Here is a 20827-nt window from a genome sequence, read left to right on the forward strand (position 1 = left end):
TAGGCCAGGCACGGTGGCTCATGCCTGTAATCCCAGCACTTTGGGAGGCCAAGGTGGTTGGATCGCTTGAGGCCGGGAGTTTGAGACCAGACTGCCCAACATGGCAAGACCATGTCTCTACTGAAAATTCAAAAGTTAGCTGGGCATGGTGGCACACACCTGTAATCCTAGCTACTCGGGAGGCTGAGGCACGAGAATTGCTTGAACCCAGGAGGTGGATGTTGTAGTGAGCTGAGATCTCACCACTGCACTACAGCCTGGGCGACAGAGCAGGACTCTGTCTCAAGAAAAAAAGAAATTTAAAGGGTATTGGGTACATTATTTTGTTAGTATGTGATTTTTTTAAAGGAATTTAATGATTTACCTTAAACTTGGTCTCATAATTTATAGCAGCATTAATGTGGTTTCAGCCTATTTAAGAATTAGCTTCCCGGCCGGGTGCAGTGGCTCACGCCTGTAATCCCAGCACTTTGGGAGGCTGAGGTGGGTGGATCACCTGAGGTCAGGAGTTCGAGACTAGCCTGACCAACATGGAGAACTCCCATCTCTACTAAAAATACAAAATTAGCTGGGTGTGGTGGCGGGCGCCTATAATTCCAGCTGCTCGAGAGGCAGAGGCAGGAGAACTGCATGAACCTGGGCGGCGGAGGTTGCAATGAGCCAAGATTGTGCCATTGCACTCCAGCCTGGGCATCAAGAGCGAAACTCCATCTCAAAAAGAAAAGAATTAGCTTTCCCAGGAATGGCTGAATTCACCCTAATGATAATGTTGATGTGGAGTCCCCTCAGTTTTCAGTCTGAGTCCTAACATCTCACATTTTAAGGCTTCTCTCTGTATGCTTGTTCATCCTTCGTAGGTTCTTTTGCATAAAGTACCACAGTTTACATACCTTGAGTCAGAACTGAAAATTACAGCAAAAATGGCTCTCAATTGTATATTTAAAAATCTCTAAGATAAATTATTGTATGAGAAAAGCAAAGTGCAGAAAAATATGTGTAATATGACACCTAGTGTGAGAAGGCAGAATTAGAATATTTGCCTCTGTCTGGGTATGGTGGCTCACATCTGTAATCCAAGGACTTTGAGATGCCGAGGCAGGAGTAGCCCTTCAGGCCGGGAGGTAAAGATCAGCCGAGACAACATGGGGAGACCTCCATCTCTACAAAATATGAAAATAACCAGGTGCATGCCTGCCCTGCTACTCAGGTGGCTGAAGCAGGAGGACTGCTTGAGCCTGGGAGGTCCAGGTTACAGTGAGCCGTGATGAATCCACTGCACTTCAACCTGACAGAACAAGGGCCTGTCTCAAAGTACCTAAATGAAAAAGTAAGGCGAGGTGCGGTGGCTCACGCCTGTAATCCCAGCACTTTTGGGAGGCCAAGGCAGGCGGATCACAAGGTCAGGAGATCAAGATCATCTGGCTAATATGGTGAAACCCCGTCTCTACTAAAAATACAAAAATTAGCTGGGCATGGTGGCTTGTGCCTGTAGTCCCAGCTACTCAGGAGGCTTAGACAGGAGAATTGCTTGAACCTGGGAGTCGGGAGGTTGCAGTGAGCCAAGATTTCGCCACTGTACTCCAGCCTGGCCACAGAGCAAGACTCCGTCTCAAAAAATAAGTAAATACATAAATACATAAAAATATTGACTTGGCTGTATAACGAAATTCTGGAGAGCTATACAAATTCTTAATCATTCTGGTTTTGGACATAGAATTATCACTGTGTAATCTTTTTTCTGATTTTTGATTCATATGAATATTAAGAATTAAAAATGGCTTTTGAAAGTGAATCACTGAGAATTTTAGAAAAGAAACTGACTTTGTTTTCCCACAGAAGAATGTAATACCTCACGTATAATTTCTTAGACCTGGTATAGGCAAACTACAGCCCAAGGACCACTCTTCCCTTCCTTCCCTTTTTGTAAAGAAGGTTGTATTGGAACACAGCCACGTCCATTGGTGTACATCTGCTTTCCAGCTACAGTGGCAAAGCTGAGCAGTTTTAGCAGACATCTCATGGCCTGCAATATTTATTATCTTACTCTTAACAGAAAAATGTTGCTGACCTCTCCCTTAGGTATTGTTTTTTTACTTTTAGTCATAGAATACTTTGTTCAATAACATTTTTATATGGACCACTATTACTTGGAAGTACAGGTATATTTACTGAAGTGAGATTAGGGGACAGGTTGGTTGAACCCTGCCACTCACCTGCCTTCCTCTTTTTTTTAACCCTCCATCCTCCAGCAGCTGTTTCTTGAGGGGAATTTGAGGAATCCCCAGGGTTCTAAGGAGTACGGTTTGAAAATCACTGCCTTACAGCAACTCTTGAGGTAGTAAGTCTGATACTATTTTCTGTATTAGGTACTGAGACGCAGCTCATACAAATGAGTTAGTCCAGGTTTAATAAGAAACCAGAACAAAATGCAAATCCAGGGATGATTAGTTACAGAACAAGTGGTCATATTTGCCTTTGAATTATATTTTATATTGTCATAATTCTGTATTGTGTCATTGGTAATTGACTTTTTTGTCTTTACCTTCTTTGAATTCATACAGGTTTTTGTAAGGCCAGCTTCCTTCCTTTACTGGAATTTGCCTATACTTCTGTACTAAGTTTTGACTTCTGTAGCATGGCTGATGTAGCCATCTTAGCTCGTCATCTTTTCATGTCAGAAGTCTTAGAGATTTGTGAAAGTGTACATAAGCTAATGGAAGAGAAGCAGCTAACAGTATATAAGAAGGGTGAAGTACAAACAGTTGCATCCACCCAGGACTTACCAGTACAGAATGGGGGTACAGCACCTCCTGTGGCTAGCAATGAGGGAACAACAACTTTATCTACTGAACTTGGAGATTGTGAAATTGTACTGCTGGTAAATGGAGAATTGCCAGAAGCTGAGCAGAATGGAGAGTTAGGACGACAGCCTGAGCCCCAGGTTTCTTCAGAGGCTGAAGCTGCCCTGTCATCTGTAGGATGTATAGCTGATTCCCATCCTGCAATGAAGTCTGTTGATTTAATAACAAAAAACAACCAGACAAAACTGGAAACTTCAAACAACAGAGACAATAACACAGTTTCTAATATATACCCGAAACTTTCAAAAGAGAATGTAATTAGTAGTTCACCAGAGGATAGTGGTATGGGAAATGATATATCAGCTGAGGATATCTGTGCCGAAGACATTCCAAAACGTAGGCAGAATGTTGACCAACCTTTAAAAGATCAGGAAAATCTAGTTGCATCAACAGCAAAGACAGACTTTGGCCCTGATGATGATACTTACAGAAGCAGGCTTCGACAACGTTCCGTTAATGAAGGGGCATATATTCGACTACACAAGGGAATGGAGAAAAAGCTGCAGAAACGGAAAGCCATTCCCAAGTCAGCAGTTCAACAGGTATGATGTAAGAAGGGTTGGCCTTTGTAGTTTTAGCTTTAGGTTGAAAGCATTGTATTGATGAACTTACGGCTATAGTGAAAATTGTTTGGGAGGTGAGACAGGTACAAGGTAGCAACTTAATGTTTTAAATGCCAGTATTAATAAGATAATGTGAATTTGAAATCTTCTTGTTAGAAATTTACAACATGACTTTCAAAATTAAAATTGAGTAGATTTACTTAGATTGTGATTTCTATCCCTTATTAGGTGGCTCAGAAGTTAGTTCAAAGAGGAAAGAAGATGAAACAGCCAAAAAGAGATGCTAAAGAGAACACTGAAGAAGCATCTCATAAATGTGGGGAATGTGGAATGGTTTTTCAGAGACGATACGCCCTTATAATGCACAAACTGAAACATGAAAGAGCTAGAGATTACAAATGTCCGGTAAGTATTTGGAAAGCTAATTGAAGATAACTCTAATTCATAATATATAGAATCCAGCTTACTGCTTGGTTATCTTTTCACTTGTATTCTATGTCTTTTATGACTATAAGAGTCATCTTTTGATTTAAATATGCATGTCATTTACTTGCCTCCCCAAAATATTCAGTAACTTATCTCTGCTTCCTCCCGATACCATAGTAAAATAAGAGTAAAAAGATCATTTTAAAAATGTAACTCATAAAAAGGCAGAGAGAACAGGAAATCTTGAAACAACTAAATTCTGGATACAAATAAATAGATGGAGTAACTTATTCAGCAGATTTGAAAGGGTTCATTTCCAGGTTTTCAGTGGGGAAAGCTAAGAATCAACCCAAATTGAATTGTAGAACCACCAAAATGTCTCATGAATTAGTAGTGCTAGCTACCTTGAAAGTAGAGCAATTAAATCACTACCCCTGTCCCCTTAGCCAAAGATCCATCTTCTCCCTGGAAAGGATAAAACCATAACTCCGCTGGGGAGTACTATAATTAGTGAAGCTAAGTGTACTGTACTCAAAACAGGGAAGAGTAAAAGCATACTGAATGTTAAGTTGTTTTTTTTTTTGGAAACGGAGTCTTGTTCTGTCAACCAGGCTAGAGTGCAGTGGCGCAATCTTGGCTCACTGCATCCTCCACCTCCCAGGTTCAGGCGATTCTCCTGCCTCAGCCTCCTGAGTAGCTGGGACTACAGGCATGAGCCACCATGCCTGGCTAATTTTTTTGTGTTTTTAGTAGAGACAGGGTTTCACCATGTTGGCCAGGCCAGTCTCAGACTCCTGAGTTCAAACGATCCACCTGCTTCAGCCTCCCCAAGGTATGGGATGCCAGGCGTGAGCTACCGCACCTGGCCCAAGTTCGTTCTTTTCTCAAGTCCCAAGGTATAGGCATCTACACCCTTAACCATAAAGCAAAAAGATTTCTCAGAGATGAAAAGTCTGAAGCCCAATAACAAAAGACAGCTAATGACTAAAGCTCATGGTTGACAACAGTCCCCTCCCCATTTACATGGAAATTCCAGTGAATTTTTTAATGTCTTATTCTGAAATATGAACAGATATTAGGGATTATTGACTGATGACAAAAGATTTCAAGAAAAACAACTTTGGCTGGACGCAGTGGCTTGTACCTATAATTCTAACATTTTGGGAGGCCAAGGCAGATTGCTTGAGCTCAAGATTTCAGGACCAGCCTGGGCAACATGGTGAAACCCCATCTCTACAAAAATTAACTAGGCATGGTGGCACACACCTGTAGTCCCAGCTACTTGTGAGGGGCTGAGGCAGGAGGATGGCTTGAACCCAGGACTACAGGAAGCCAAGATTGCCCCACAAAGTGAGACCCTGTCTCCAAAAAAAAAAAAAAACAAACAAACCAAAAAAAGGCAACTTTGAGGAATCTAAGACTAGCGAGAAAAAAAAACTAAAAAAAACTTCAGAACGTATGATTTATATAAGAGATAAATGAAAAAATTAAGTTTACAAAACAGCCAGGTACTATGGTTTTTTTGTTTGTTTGTTTTTGTTTTTCTTGAGACAGTTTTGTTCTTGTTGCCCAGGTTAGAGTGCAATGGCACGATCTCTGCTTCCCAGATTGAAACAATTCTCCTGCCTCAGCCTCCTAAGTAGCCGGTATTACAGTCATACACCACCATACCCGGCTAATTTTGTATTTTTAGTAGAGATGGAGTTTCTCCATGTTGGTCAGGCTGGTCTCAAACTCCTGACCTCAGGTGATCTGCCTGCCTCAGCCTTCCAAAGTGCTGGGATTACAGGCATGAGCCACCGCGCCCAGCGGTACTATGTTTTTAAAAGGACACATTGAGGCTGCGCGTGGTGGCCTATACCTGTAATCCGAACACTTTGGGAGGCAGAGATGGGAGAATCACTTGAGCCCAGGAGTTCAAGACCAGGCTATATAGCGAGACCCTGTCTCTACAAAAAAAAATTTTTTTAAATAAAAGGTCATATTGGCTGGTCCAAAGTTAGTGAGTTATCTCGATTGTTCACAGTTACAGATCAAACTGCTTGTTCTACTCTACCCGCTTCTCACTTCTGCACTTGACTAGTGTTAAAAAAAAAAAAAAGCCTAAAAAAATTATTAATATGAACGGTACATTAAAATAACTAAAGAGTTTTTTAGGAATAAAATATATAGCATATAAAAAAATCTCACAAAAGTTGGAAAATATAACTGATGAAATCTCCCAGAAAATAGAGCAAAAAGACAAGTTAGAAATTGGGAGTGAAAGAAAATAATATTATTGGCCTAAGATATTCAGTATACAAGTATTACTTTCAAACAAAACATGGAAAAGAAAATAAAGAAAAATTTCAGAACTTAAGGATAGAAGTTTCTGTGTTAAAGGAGTACACTGAATGCCCAGAACAGTGAATGAAAATCAAACTGTATTAAAGTACATTATAAAATTTCAGAATCAGTGGACAAAAATAAAATAAGTTGCCAGAGGGAAAACAATAACATTGTCAATCTCATAAAAAGGATAAGGATCAGAATGGCTTTAGGTTTTTCAACAACAGCAACAGAAACTAGAAGACAAAGCCACCATGTGTTTAAAATCTAAAGAGAAATGATTTCTGACTTGAATTCTTATAGCCAATCAGTCAAACTTTTAGTTATTTATGATGGTAGAGTAAGAATATTTTCAGACATGCCAGGTCTCAAAATTATTACCTCCCAAATTTTCTCAGGAAGCTGTTGACAGACAGTTTCACTAAAATGAGCAAGACATGTTAAATGGAAAACACGGCATCCAGTTCAACAGAGTCCAAGGGATTCATCAAGACAATAGTGAAGGGAGATCCCAGGATGAAGCTATGTATCAGGTATAGGGAACAATTAGCCCAGGACATAATTTTTTTTTTTTTTTTTTTTTTTTGAGGTAGGGTCTTGCTCTGTAGCCCAGGCTGGAGTGCAATGGCACTATCACAGCTCACTGCAACCTCCACAGCCCGGGCTCAAACGATCCTCCTGTCTTAGCCTCCCAAATTGCTGGGACCACAGGCATGCACCACCATTCTTGGCTTTTTGTATTTTTTTTGTAGAGACAGGGTTTTACGATGTTGCCTAGGCTGGTCTTAAACTCCTGGACTCAAGTGATCCACCCTCTTTAGCCTCCCAAATGCTGGGGTTACAGGCGTAAGCCACCACACCCAGACGAGGACATAATGATTTGACGGAGATTTCCAAAAAGGTGATGGGTTTTAAATCTCCTCCCAGTGCCGTTGGGGGCAGGGTTTGGCAAATTAGTAAGTGCAAAGAGAAATAAAACAAAAAGCAAGAAAGGAAAAAGAATTACAGTGTACTGTATGTGGCCCAGTGATGATAATATTTACATCCTAAAAATGTAAGCCTTGAAATTGGTCTACTCAAGAATATGATATAGGTATATTGATGAAGAGGGGTAATGGAAATCATTTACATATCTAAGTAGGGAGTAGAGGAGTAAAAATGCAAATCAACTTCCGTTATGTGTGTTACATAGAGTTACAGAGAGAAGCATCGAGAGAGTCATACAAACACAGCTGCACTTAAAAACAAAGTCAGAGATAACTCGAGAAGCAAAATATGGTGGAGATGGTTGGCCGGGAGACCAGTTTTACTTATTGTTTTAAAAAATAGGTTTTGCACAGGTTAAGCATATATAACTTTGATTTTAAAAAGAATAAAATTTTCTTGAATCTTCAACTATGAGATAAAATCCAAGGGCCATCAATCACAGCCTTACCTTTCTATTTCTAGCCCCTACTTCTGTTCCACCTGACAACTATTAGTACTCATGCTAATGATAATATTCTTCTCTCTTTGTTTTACCACTCCTGAAAGACCCATTTCAAGCCCAACCTTGTTGATACAAATCTTGTGCTGTCATTAGACTTTAGCCTCTCCTGAATAGGAATTGAGTCTTACCCCTTTTATCTTTACAATCTAGTACCTATTGTTTTTTACATAGTATATGTGTTTATTGATTTATATAATTGTAACAAAAAGTTCAAATATGAGTTGAGCTTCAGTTAACATTTTGTAATGGAAATACATTTAGAGATAATTTTATTTTTCTTTTAGTTGTGTAAAAAACAGTTTCAGTACAGTGCCTCTTTGCGAGCACATCTTATTCGTCATACCAGAAAAGATGCACCCTCTTCATCCTCGTCCAATTCTGCATCTAATGAAGCATCGGGAACATCATCTGAGAAGGGCAGAACCAAGCGGGAATTTATATGTTCCATATGTGGAAGAACATTACCTAAGTTATATTCTCTCCGAATACATATGTTAAAGCACACAGGTGTAAAGCCACATGCATGCCAGGTAAAGCTATAACGTTTATTTTGCTATTTAAAAAACATTAGAACTTAACTATGGGTGCCAAAGAGACTGGTGGAATATGTATTCTCAAGTCACTCTCATTTTTGTAAAATGTCAGGGAAATTTATGACTTCTTTATTGCCTAGACCAAAGGTGATTCCCTATTGTGTTTTTTAATTTGCTCTCTGAAGTTGTAATTTGAATCTGTTTAAGATGTTTGTGAAAATTTAACTAGGGTCCAGAAGATGTATAGGGTGAAAAATAACCAATTTATCACCCCCATCATTCCTTAACCTTCAACTGGACCAACCCAGACTGGGAAGGAACCCATGGCTTAAACAAATCTCTGTGGTCCGTAAAAGTCCTGCCTAAGCTGTGTTCCTCTCTAGAGCTAAGGATTGAGAGTACCTAAATGCCAAAATACTACTCAAGGGCAATGAATCCTGTGATTAGCCAGCTTTGGGCTGTTTGGAACAGTGAAAAATTTCTAGTCGCACTAGAAATTTGTAGCCTTATATATGAGTATGATTCAGTTTGGGGCTTTTTGTCTCTTTTGAGACGAGGTCTTGTTCTGTCTCTCAGGCTGGAATGTAGTGGCATGATCACGGCTCACTGCAGCCTCCCTCTCTCAGAGGCTTATACCATCCTCCCACCTTAGCCTCCCAAGTAGGTGGGACTACAGGTGTGCACCACCGTGCGTGGCTGATTTTTTAATATTTTGTGGAGATGGGGCCTAACTATGTTGCCCAGGCTGGCCTCAAACTCGTGGGCTCAAGTAGTCTTCATACCTCAGGCTCGCAAAGTACTGGAATTATAGGCGTGAGCACTATGCCAGTCCTGACTCAGTATTTTTATTAAAAAACAGTTTGGAACCAATGGGATTTTTTTCTTTTTTCTTTCTGTATTTTAATAGTTTTTGGGGAACAGGTGGTGTTTGTTTACTTGGATAAGTTTTTTAGTGGTGTTTTCTGAAACTTTGGTGTACCCATTACTTGAACAGTATACACTATACCTAGGGTGTAGTCTTCTATGCCTCACCCCCAACTCACCCTTTCCCCCAAGTCCCCAAAGTCCATTGTATCATTCATAGCTTAGCTCCCAACTATGAGTGAGAACATAACGATGTTTGGTTTTCCATTCCTGAGTTACTTCATTTGTAGTGGTGGTCTCCAATCATTTGAACCTGGGAGGTGGTGGTTGCAGTGAGCCGAGGTGGTGCCACTGCACTCCAGCCTGGACAACAAGAGCAAAATTCCATCTCAAAAAAAATGAATTAATTGGCCAGGTGCAGTGGCTCATTCCTGTAATCCCAGCACTTTAGGAGACCGAGGCAGGCGGATCACAAGGTCAGGAGATCGAGACCATCCTGGCCAACATGGTGAAACCCAGTCTCTACTAAAAATACAAAAAATTAGCCAGGCATGGTGGAACACACCGATAATCCCAGCTACTGGGGAGGCTGAGGCAGGAGAATCGCTGGAACCCAGAAGGCGGAGTTTGCGGTGAGCCAAGATCGCACCACTACACTCTAGCCTGGGCGACAGAATGAGACTCCATCTCAAAAAAAACTTAATTTTTAAAAGAGTAGTGGTCTCCAATTCCATCCAGGTTGCTGCAAATGCCATTATTTTGTTCATTTTTATGACTGAGTGGTATTCTATGGTATATATATACACATTTTCTTTATCTGCTCATTGATTTACGGGCATTTGTGCTGGTTTCATATTTTTGCAACTGTGAATTGTGCTGTTGTAAACATGCATGTGCAAGTATCTTTTTCTTTTTTTTTTTTTTTGAGACGGAGTCTCGCTGTGTCTCCCAGGCTGGAGTGCAGTGGCGTGATCTCGGCTCACTGCAAGCTCCGCCTCCCGGGTTCACGCCATTCTCCCGCCTCAGCCTCCCAAGTAGCTGAGACTACAGGCGCCCGCCACCACGCCCGGCTAGTTTTTTGTATTTTTAGTAGAGACGGGGTTTCACCATGTTAGCCAGGATAGTCTCGATCTCCTGAGCTCGTGATCCACCCGCCTCGGCCTCCCAAAGTGCTGGGATTACAGGCTTGAGCCACCGCGCCCGGCCGCAAGTATCTTTTTCAATGAGATTTTTTAAAGACAGGGTCTTCCTTGTTTTATTACCCAGGCTGGAGTACAGTGGCGTTATCTTAACCACAGTAAACTCGAACTCCTGGTTTCAAGCAATCCTCCTGCATCAGCCACCCACGTAGCTAGGACTTCAGGTGCATGCCACCACACCCACCTAATTTTTTTTTTTTTTTTAATGTTTATAGAGACAGGGGTCTTGTTATATTGCCCAGGCTGCTTTTGAACTCCTGGTCTCAGGCTGTTCTCCCATCTGGGCCTCCCAAAGTGCTGGGATTATAGGCATAAGTCACTGTGCCTGGCCTCCAGTGAGACTTTTTTTATATTTCTCTCTTTTATACCTTTTTATTATTTTATAAGAGAATGGGCTGAACCCACATGTACCCTTCACCCAACCTCAGTAGTTACCAGCTCATGGTACATGTGTTTTATGTATACTATTATTCACTACGCTACTCCCACCCCCACCCCCACTCCGCCAGGTTTGGTTTGGTTTGGTTTGGTTTGTTTTGGAGGTAGGGTCTCACTCTGTCACCCAGGCTAGAGTGCAGTGGTGCGATCTTGGCTCACTGCAACCTTCCCCTCCCGGGTTCAAGCAATTCTCCTGCCTCAGCCTCCTGAGTAGCTGGAACTACACGCGCACGCCACCACGCCCAGCTAATTTTTTGTATTTTAGTAAAGATGGGGTTTCACCATGTTGCCCAGGTTGGTCTTGAACTCCTGAGCTCAGGCAATCCAACCACCTCAGCCTCCCAAAGTGTTGGGGTTACAGGCATGAGTCACCGTGCCCGGCTCCACCAGTTATTTTGAAGCCAAGTCCTAAGGATTACTTTATTTGTAAATTTATGGGTTTTTTTTTTTTTTTTGAGAAAGATTCTTGCTCTATCACCAAGGCTAGAGTGCAGTAGCACGATCTTGGCTCACTGCAACCTCCGCCTCCTGGGTTCAAGTGATTCTCCTACCTCAGCCTCCCAAGTAGTTGGGATTACAGACGCCTGCCACCACACCTGGCTAATTTTTGTTTTTGTTTTTTGTTTTTTTTTTTTTTTTTTTTTTAGTAGAGACAGGGTTTCACCATGTTGTCCAGGCTGGTCACGAACTCCTGACTTCAAATGATCCGCCTGTCTCGGCCTCCCAAAGTACTGGGATTACAGGTGTGAACCACCACACCCAGCCATAAATTTAAATACCAAGTATGAGTTGGGCCTCTTGTCTTCCCATGTGGCACTACTCAGAATGTGTGGTCTGTGGACGATAAGTAGAGAAATAGAGAGTAAGCATGTAGAAACTGTCATAGCAATTTGGCATTGTCACATCATTTTTAACAAAAATTTTTGTGTTTAAAAAAAATTTCTCCCAGTGGATTGTGGAAAAGGAAAAAAATAATTAGTTCTTCATCACAGTTTGAAAAGCACTGTTGGTGGAACAGGAAATGATATATTGTTCTTGATTAAGCTTCCATGTCCCTTAATATAAGGTATACTATTTACCGGTCTCAATGATAGCATGAGATTTGTCTGATTTTTACTATTTTGAGAGTCTCTGGTAATCACATGGTTTTAAGATAACAATATATGTTGAATACTGAATCAGAAGAGGGGTCAGCTTTCAAGTTGGTTTCGACTTTCACTTTGTCATTATGTTTAAGTTAAATAATTTAAATATTTATTTAAAATAATATATTCATTTTCTCTGTCCTCGTTCTTCAGAAACAATCTCCCTTTTTGTTTTCTTGACTTAATCACCCCTGTTCTGTCTTAGGTCTGTGGAAAGACTTTTATCTATAAGCATGGTCTAAAATTACATCAGAGTCTTCATCAATCCCAAAAGCAGTTCCAGTGTGAACTATGTGTTAAGTCTTTTGTTACCAAACGGAGTCTTCAAGAACATATGAGTATTCACACAGGTAATGAGAAATTTATATTGACATAGTTACATTTCATAAACTATTAATGATTATGCTTTAATTATACCAGAAATTGCATTCATAAACTGATAGTCATGTGTACTCAATTTTGTATGAGACAGTATTTAAAATTAAAAGCATAGGCTGGGCACGGTGGCTCACGCCTGTAATCCCAGCAATTTGGGAGGCCGAGGCGGGCGGATCACGAGGTCAGGAGATCAAGACCATCCTGGCTAACACAGTGAAACCCCATCTCTACTAAAAATACAAAATATTAGCCGGGTGTGGTGGTGGGCTCCTGTAGTCCCAGCTACTCGGGAGGCTGAGGCAGGAAAATGGCGTGAACCCAGGAGGCGGAGCTTGCAGTGAGCTGAGATTGCGCCACGGCACTCCAGCCTGGGTGACAGAACGAGACTCAGTCTCAAAAAAAAATTAATTAATTAATTAATTTTAAAAAGCGTTTTCTTAGATCTGGTTTTACAGCTGTGTTTGTGTATAGAATATTCGTTGTTTCCCTCAGTGTAGAAAAATGTGTACTAAGTATTAAAATCATGCGTAATTTAAATCCAGGCATAAAGAAATGATCATGCTTTTAAAAAGTTAAATGGTAGGCAGACATAATTGTCAACATAGTAGTTGGCTTATATTTTTTGTCCATGCATACTTATTTTTAGATGTTTTAAAGCAAAAATGTGGGAATAGTCAATGAAGGGTAGATATCTCCTGCAACTTGTATTCAACTCTATTACTATTACAATCCGTAGATCATACAACTGTATCACATTCTTTGGATCATACCTTCTGATAGTACTATAGTTGTTGAGAGGAAATGGGGATTTTGACATGGTTTATTGTTATTCTTAGATGTCTGCCAAATCTTACAGCTTCCATGTCCCTTTGGTAAAGTTACTTCTGAAATAACATAAAGAATTCTGCTAAAGGCCAGGCGTGGTGGCTCATGCCTGTAATCCCAGCGCTTTGGGAGGCCAAGGCGGGCAGATCACGAGGTCATGACATTGAGACGATCCTGGCTAACACGGTGAAATCCGTCTCTACTAAAAATACAAAAAATTAGCTGGGCGTGGTGTCATGTGCCTGTAGTCCCAGCTACTCGGGAAGCTGAGGCAGGAGAATGGCGTGAACCCGGGAGGCGGAGTTTGTGATGAGCCGAGATCACGCCACTGCACTCCATCCAGCCTGAGCAACAGAGTGAGATGCCATCTCAAAAGAAAAAAAAAAAAAGAATTCTGTTAAAAGAAGACTGATTGCTGGATATGTGACAGGGTTATGATTTTTTCTAATAGGAGAGTCCAAGTACCTTTGCTCAGTTTGTGGAAAGTCTTTTCATAGGGGCTCTGGACTCAGCAAGCACTTCAAGAAACACCAACCAAAGCCTGAGGTTCGAGGCTATCATTGTACTCAGTAAGTATTCAATATGTGAGGCATTCAATTAATTTAATTACGTTTTTACTTAGTTTTCAAAAAATATTTGAAGATAATATTAAACTGTAACTTCAGTTTACTCTTGATTTTAATGTCCTTTTTTTCTTGCCTGAGGGTTACTATTTTTAACGTCTTTGAGATGTAAATCATTTACCATACAAATCACTCATTTAAAGTGATTTAAGATTTTCAGATGTACTACCTGGAAGTGGGGTGTGGGAAAGAAAAGTCTCACTGCCAGCCAGTTTCTTTTCCCGGGTCCTCTTTATTTTCCAGAGCCTCCTAAAATCTCTGTTATGATTGAGGTAAAATTCATATAACATAAAATTAGTCGGGCCAGGCACAACAGCTCAAGCCTGTAATCCCAGCACTTTGGGAGGCCAAGGCGGGCAGATCATCTGAAGTCAGAAGTTTGAGACCAGCCTAGCCAATGTGGCAAAACTCCATCTCTACTAAGAATACAAAAATCAGCCTGTCGTGGTATTTCACACCTGTAGTCCCAGCTACTTGGGAGGCTGAGGCAGGAGAATCACTTGAACCCAAGAGGTAGGAGGTTGCAGTGAGCCAAGATCGCACCACTGCACTCCATCCTGGGCGACAGAGTGAAACCCCACCTCAAAAAAAGAAAAGAAAAAGAAAAAAAGTCATTTTAGGGTGGGCGCAGTGACTCATGCCTGTAATTTCAACACTTCGGGAAACAGGTGGGGGGATTGCTTAAGGCCAGGAGTTCAAAACTAGTCTGGGCAGGCAGCATAGCAAGATCCTGTCTCTTAGGGGAAAAAAAAAGCCAGGAAGCTCTCTTTTGCTTTTTTTTTTAACTTTTAGGTTCAGGGGTACATCAGAAAGCTCTCTTAACAGAGATTCAACAATTTTTTTTCTTTGTTAAACATATGTCTGGTCACTGTAAGCTTTTAGTTTTCAGAGTTCCTGGTAAGGTTGATTGTAACAGTTTGCCAGTTTATCCTCTGCTTTTGTGGAGAGATGGGCTTTTGGAGCTTCCTACTTGACATATCTGTTGATGTTACTCTAATTAGTCTTATTCTGCAACAAAGATAGTTTGTTATCAATACATTTTTAGTTATAAGTGAAAGTACACTCAACCCGACCAGGTTTGAATTAAATATAAAGTCTGGGAGTCTGGGTGGTTTAATGTAAACTGGATTCAAATTCATTAGCACTTGTTTTCTCTGAGGCACCCTATGGACAAGACAGTGGCAGTGATTTCAGTCTCACATCCTCTCAGATTCCAAATTGTCAAACTTCTTTTCTGGTAGTTCATCAAAGCCCTGAGGATTACTCCAGTTACATCAAGTTAAGTCAGTCATCCCTGAGTTAATCACTATGGCCAAGGGAATGCTTTGTTGTGGTTAACTTAGGCCCAAGTCATTTGCTGTATCCCTAGGGTCAAAGGTAAAGCCTCCCCTCAACACATGGACTGAGAGTGAGAGGGTTGAATAGGGATCTCAAAGCGGGGTCACTTAGGGGAGAGAGAGATAATAGTAAATTTCCTCTGTAATAACCTTTGGGAACTATGCACGATTCTTTCTAAAACATTTCTAGTAGCCTTAAGATGAAAAGAACCTAAAACCCTGTAGCCTTTATGCAAGATTGGAAAATTAGGGAATTCTTTTAAGTTGAGATCATCTTTTGGAGTTCTAAAAAACTAAAAATAGTTACTGCATTCTTGGAAACTTGTTTTAAAGGAATAAGATTATCCAATTGGGTAACTGAACTTTATTGCAGGTGTGAAAAAAGTTTCTTTGAAGCTAGAGATCTTCGCCAGCACATGAACAAACATCTTGGTGTGAAGCCATTCCAGTGCCAATTTTGTGATAAGTGCTATAGTTGGAAGAAAGATTGGTATTCCCATGTGAAGTCTCATTCTGTCACTGAGCCTTATAGGTGGGTAAATTTGAGAAGGAGCTGAACTTAATTGATACATGTGTGTACTCTGATTATTATGACTGCTGCTTCTTTGGACAAAATAATTTAGTCTTTTCCCCTATTTTAGGTGTAATATATGTGGCAAAGAATTTTATGAAAAAGCTTTGTTCAGAAGGCATGTAAAGAAAGCTACCCATGGGAAAAAAGGAAGAGCAAAGCAAAACCTGGAACGGGTGTGTGAAAAATGTGGAAGAAAATTCACTCAGCTAAGAGAGTATAGGAGACACATGAACAACCATGAAGGTAACTATACTTGGTATTATATGTATCCTTATAGAATAAAATCCAATCCAGTAGTGATTCTCCCTTTACCAGCTCTTTCACCTTCCTTGGTAAAAGATTAATTTCATATCTTTATTCAAATGACAGAGGTAATCCTGAACCTGAGTACCTAATTATTGTGTATATATAAATAGGTTCCTTTTTTAGTGAGCTGAATTCTGTATCCACATTGTTTTTTGTTTTTTTTTTTAATTTATTTATTATACTTTAAGTTGTAGGGTACATGTGCATAACGTGCAGGTTTGTTACATATGTATACTTGTGCCATGTTGGTGTGCTGCACCCATCAACTCATCATTTACATCAGGTATAACTCCCAATGCCATCCCTCACCCCTCCCCCCTCCCCATGATAGGCCCCAGTGTGTGATGTTCCCCTTCCTGAGTCCAAGTGATCTCATTGTTCAGTTCCCACCTATGAGTGAGAACATGCGGTGTTTGGTTTTCTGTTCTTGTGATAGTTTGCTAAGAATGATGGTTTCCAGCTGCATCCATGTCCCTACAAAGGACACAAACTCATCCTTTTTGATGGCTGCATAGTATTCCATGGTGTATATGTGCCACATTTTCTTAATCCAATCTGTCACTGATGGACATTTGGGTTGATTCCAAGTCTTTGCTATTGGTATCCACATTGTTATGCTGAACTAAACTATTTGAAACCTCTACTTTGAAAGAGTGAAGGAATAAATGAGATTATGCACAGAAACTAAAATTTGTCTCAATCACATCTGTCCATAGGAAGATCTTTAGAGAGATTTATAGTTCAGAATCTTGTTTATTCTTTTTTTTTTTTTGGAGACAGAGTCTGTCACTCAGGCTGGAGTGCAGTGACGCGATCCTGGCTCACTGCAACCTCTGCCTCCCAGATTGAAGCGATTGTCCTGCCTCAGCCTCTGGGACTACAGGCGCCCGCCACCACGCCAGGCTAATTTTTGTATTTTTAGTAGAGATGGGGTTTCACCATGTTGGTCAGGCTGGTCTTGAACTGCTGACCTCAGGTGATCCACCTGCCTCAGCCTCGCAAAGTGCTGGGATTACAGGCGTGAGCCACCGCGCCCGGCCCAGAATCTTGTTTATTCCAAGGAAAGCCATTGAGTCCTAAATAAAAGATTGCCACAGTCAAGATAGGAAGGCTTATGAGCTACTGTACTTTTTAATAAAAGGAAGTTTGGTAGGCAGTTTAAGTATATTTTGGTGCTTGCACCTCACTACACATTTTTTTTTTCTTTTTTTAGGAGTTAAGCCATTTGAGTGCTTAACATGTGGAGTTGCTTGGGCTGATGCCCGATCTCTAAAACGCCACGTCAGAACACATACTGGTGAACGGCCCTATGTCTGTCCTGTATGTAGTGAAGCCTACATAGATGCTCGAACACTCCGTAAACATATGACAAAATTCCACAGAGACTATGTGCCTTGCAAAATTATGCTGGAAAAAGACACCCTTCAGTTTCATAACCAAGGAACTCAAGTGGCACATGCTGTTAGCATCTTAACAGCAGACATGCAGGAACAAGAAAGCAGTGGTCCTCAAGAACTTGAGACTGTGGTAGTGACAGGAGAAACTATGGAAGCTCTGGAAGCTGTTGCAGCTACTGAAGAGTATCCATCGGTATCTACACTTTCTGACCAAAGTATTATGCAAGTGGTTAATTATGTATTGGCACAACAGCAAGGACAGAAGCTATCTGAAGTTGCAGAAGCTATTCAAACTGTTAAAGTAGAGGTAGCACATATTTCAGAAGGAGAATGAGTATGTTAATGAAGATAAAAAGAAGTGACATCTCTTGTACACTGAACTCACAGAACATTTGTTTACAATTCTATGTGACTGTCTGCTTGGAGTTTACATATCAAAGCTCGGCTGTTTGGTAACGTAACATTTCCAAACATTTTGTCTGGCCAATGGGTTCTATAGAAAAGTCCATTTAGTGTAAAGAAATTGAAAACAAATCTATTAGGTTGGTGCAGTTACTTTTGCAGCAACCTAATATTTGATGGCAGTGGTTTATCATGATATACCTTTTATGAATTAATGTTTATAAATGACTGTACTGAATTTAAAACTGTACAGTTTCATTTGCATTTTGACATTACTTTATTATACATTTTGCATTTAAAAGGCTGTACCAGTTGGCTTTTCTTCTGTTTTATTCTCAAAATATAGAGATTCTGTGATTTATTTGCCCTGTTTATGGATTAAAAAGAAAATTCTAATATAAAGCATTTCAATAGGATGCATAGGTATATTACGTTTTTTAAATGCTTTAGATCTGTGATTCTTGACTTACTATTTATTTTATCCCCTTTTAAGTCAGGGATTCTTTATTCTGTTTTAAAGCACTTAATGAGTTACATGTTGTAATCAAGTTTGCACAATATATTTATCTATATGAGGAACCCATAAATGAATAGCTAATTTTAAAAATGCCATTAAAATGCATGAAATGCTTATTAAAACCTTACTATACTATTTCTTCAAGGCAAGCAAATTGACCATGAGAAAAGAACAGAGTTATTTAACACTGTTGATGGGAAAATTCTCCTTGATAACATATGACAATTAATGGAAAAAAAAATTCTCATTATTTGCAAAGAATGAACAAGTTAATGAACAAACAAGCTATGTTTGGTATGTTTTCAGCTTTTGTATCATGTTTAATTGTTTAATTTGGTTGAAAAACTGCAGTTGAGAAATCGGATAGCAATATAGATATTCACAGCGGCTCTGTGGATACCATGTAATTGTCAGGTAATTTCAGAATATTGAAAATTATTCAGTGCAGCCCTCATAGTATAATACTTGAAGAAATTGATTACAGTTCCACCAAATTGTTGAAGATAAATTATTTTTAAAGGTTACGAAAACTGAGTTATATTAATTCATATGTTTGATTTTTAAATCCCACCTCCTCAAGCTATCCTATTTTCTGATTTTGAAAATAACCATGAGAGATGCCACATTTCTCTCTGGGAAACTACCACTCAAAGTATAATTGTTAAAAATTAAGCTTTTAGGTATTAGAAGCTGTTATAAAGTATAAAATTAAGACATAAGCAGATCACATGTAAATCATTCCTAAAGCACAAGAAAAGAATGTGCCTTGATGTACATATATTATTAAGATGCCTCTCCCAGTTTACTTTAAAAATGGCTTTAAGGATAAAGAATAAATGTGATAGCTATGCATGCATTATATATTTGCATTTGCAAATTTCCCATTGTTTTACCAGCTGTGTGGCTGACTTTCAATTTTAAGAAGTGAATTGACATACAGCCCTTAACTTTATAATGGCTGCTCATTTATCTTATCTTTCAGTTAGTGAAAAAGCATTTCAACCTGACTAAAATTTGGAATTGTGTCTTTTATGTTCCATTCTCTGTTGTTACTAGATTTAGTTTAAAAATTGTATATGACCATTAATGTATGTCATAAACATGTAAATAAAAGATGTTGAATCTTGTTTAAAAGCATGGACTTTGGAGTTGAGCTTGTTACTATTTTCAGTTCATAAATCAGTTGTTACTTGATGTGTTAATTTTTTTTTAAAAGAGAAAGGAAATCAAACACTAAAAAATAACAATTGGAGGAACACTTAATATTAAAACTTCTTACTCTTAAATATAATTGATAGGGACAAGAGGCAAGGAAATAATGGGTAGAAGAGGGCAGTTCCCCAGCAAAAGCCTGGAAACCCATGGCCCTAAATGGGAACAGGCATTCCTGTTTCGATGTCCAAATGTTGCCTTTTGGTCCACCATGCCTCCCTATCCTGTACCTATATAAACCCTAAACCCCAGGCTCCATGAGCAGAAGAGTGGTGTGGCAGAGAAGGAGAGAAGAGAGGAGCATCTAAATGCCCAGAGGAGTTCAGCTGGGGATGGCGGGAGAGGAGATCAGCCATGGGACAGCTAAACTCCAGGAGAAGATCATCTTCCCACTCCATCCCCTTTCCAGCTCCCCATCCATCCCGCTGAGAGTCATCTTTATCCGGCAATAAAATCCCCCGCATCTGCCATCCTTCAGTTTGTCCATGTGACCTGATTCTTCCTGGATGCTGGACAAGAACCCAGGTACTAAGAGGGCACTGAGCTAGTTAACACTTAACGCCATCTGTAGACAGCAGAGCTAAAGGAGCACTGTAACATGCCCACTGGGGCTTTGGCAGTTGCAACCACCCCCACCAGACGCTACTGTGGGGCCAGAGCCCAAAAGTGCTCAGTCTGGCTCCCGCACTTGCCTGTCTGTGTGCTTCCCCTCCTGTAAGGGGTTTGGCTGAACAGATGAGCCGCACCCCTGTCGCATGTCCTGCGAGGATATCAGGGAACTCTTCTGTTTTACAATCTTGTCACAGGATTATATATTGTGCCATCAACCATCAACTTGAAATAATTTAAATTTGTAAATTATATAAATTCCATGTAGAAACAAATGTTAAGAAGGTTCCAAAACTTCAATGCAGTTTTAATGTTACCAAGAGGGCATTGTTAATTTATAACAATTCCTTTTTAGAAACATAAAGCATATTGCTGTCATGAGATGACCCAAAAACTATGGGTGTCTCCTGATCAAATATGGAGGCCTTAAGCACTTTTGGCTACTTGTTACTGCTACTAAGCAATTTGAATCACTGCTGTTACTCCCTGAAATGCATGTATTGTCAATAGAAATGAAGTAATGCTCTAATAGGTTTTAATATGTTCATTTTACTAAAAGCCAATAGGGGTTTGCATAATTGCACAAGTTACTTAAACTGTTGGATTTAGAGCTAATGCAAACCTTCAGGCTTTTTCTCTCCCCGCTGTTGTTGTTTTCATAGCATTAGTATAAACTAGTGTGGGCATGTTTTTTTTGTTTGTTGTTTGAAACAGGGTCTCTGTTGCCCAGGCCAGAGTGCAGTGGTGCAAACACGGCTCTCTACAGCCTTGACCTCCTGGACTCAAGCAATGCTGCCTCAG

General features: G+C 40.0%; 1 protein-coding gene across 3 annotated transcripts in view; it reads left to right on the forward strand.

The window, feature by feature from the left end:
• Nucleotides 1-19344, forward strand: part of ZBTB11 (zinc finger and BTB domain containing 11) — a 31952-nt gene extending 12608 nt beyond the window's left edge. For all 3 annotated transcript variants that reach the window (XM_050778928.1, XM_050778930.1, XM_050778929.1), the window contains exons 4-11: nucleotides 2562-3403; nucleotides 3653-3829; nucleotides 7952-8197; nucleotides 12052-12196; nucleotides 13501-13618; nucleotides 15383-15541; nucleotides 15651-15826; nucleotides 17103-19344. In XM_050778928.1, the coding sequence (XP_050634885.1) occupies nucleotides 2562-3403; nucleotides 3653-3829; nucleotides 7952-8197; nucleotides 12052-12196; nucleotides 13501-13618; nucleotides 15383-15541; nucleotides 15651-15826; nucleotides 17103-17620 (2381 nt within the window). In that variant the 3' untranslated portion in view covers nucleotides 17621-19344. The remainder of the gene's footprint in view (nucleotides 1-2561; nucleotides 3404-3652; nucleotides 3830-7951; nucleotides 8198-12051; nucleotides 12197-13500; nucleotides 13619-15382; nucleotides 15542-15650; nucleotides 15827-17102) is intronic.
• The last annotated feature ends 1483 nt before the right edge of the window (nucleotides 19345-20827 follow it).

Source organism: Macaca thibetana, chromosome 2 (genome assembly GCF_024542745.1).
Source record: "Macaca thibetana thibetana isolate TM-01 chromosome 2, ASM2454274v1, whole genome shotgun sequence".
Classification (NCBI taxonomy): Eukaryota; Metazoa; Chordata; class Mammalia; order Primates; family Cercopithecidae; genus Macaca; species Macaca thibetana.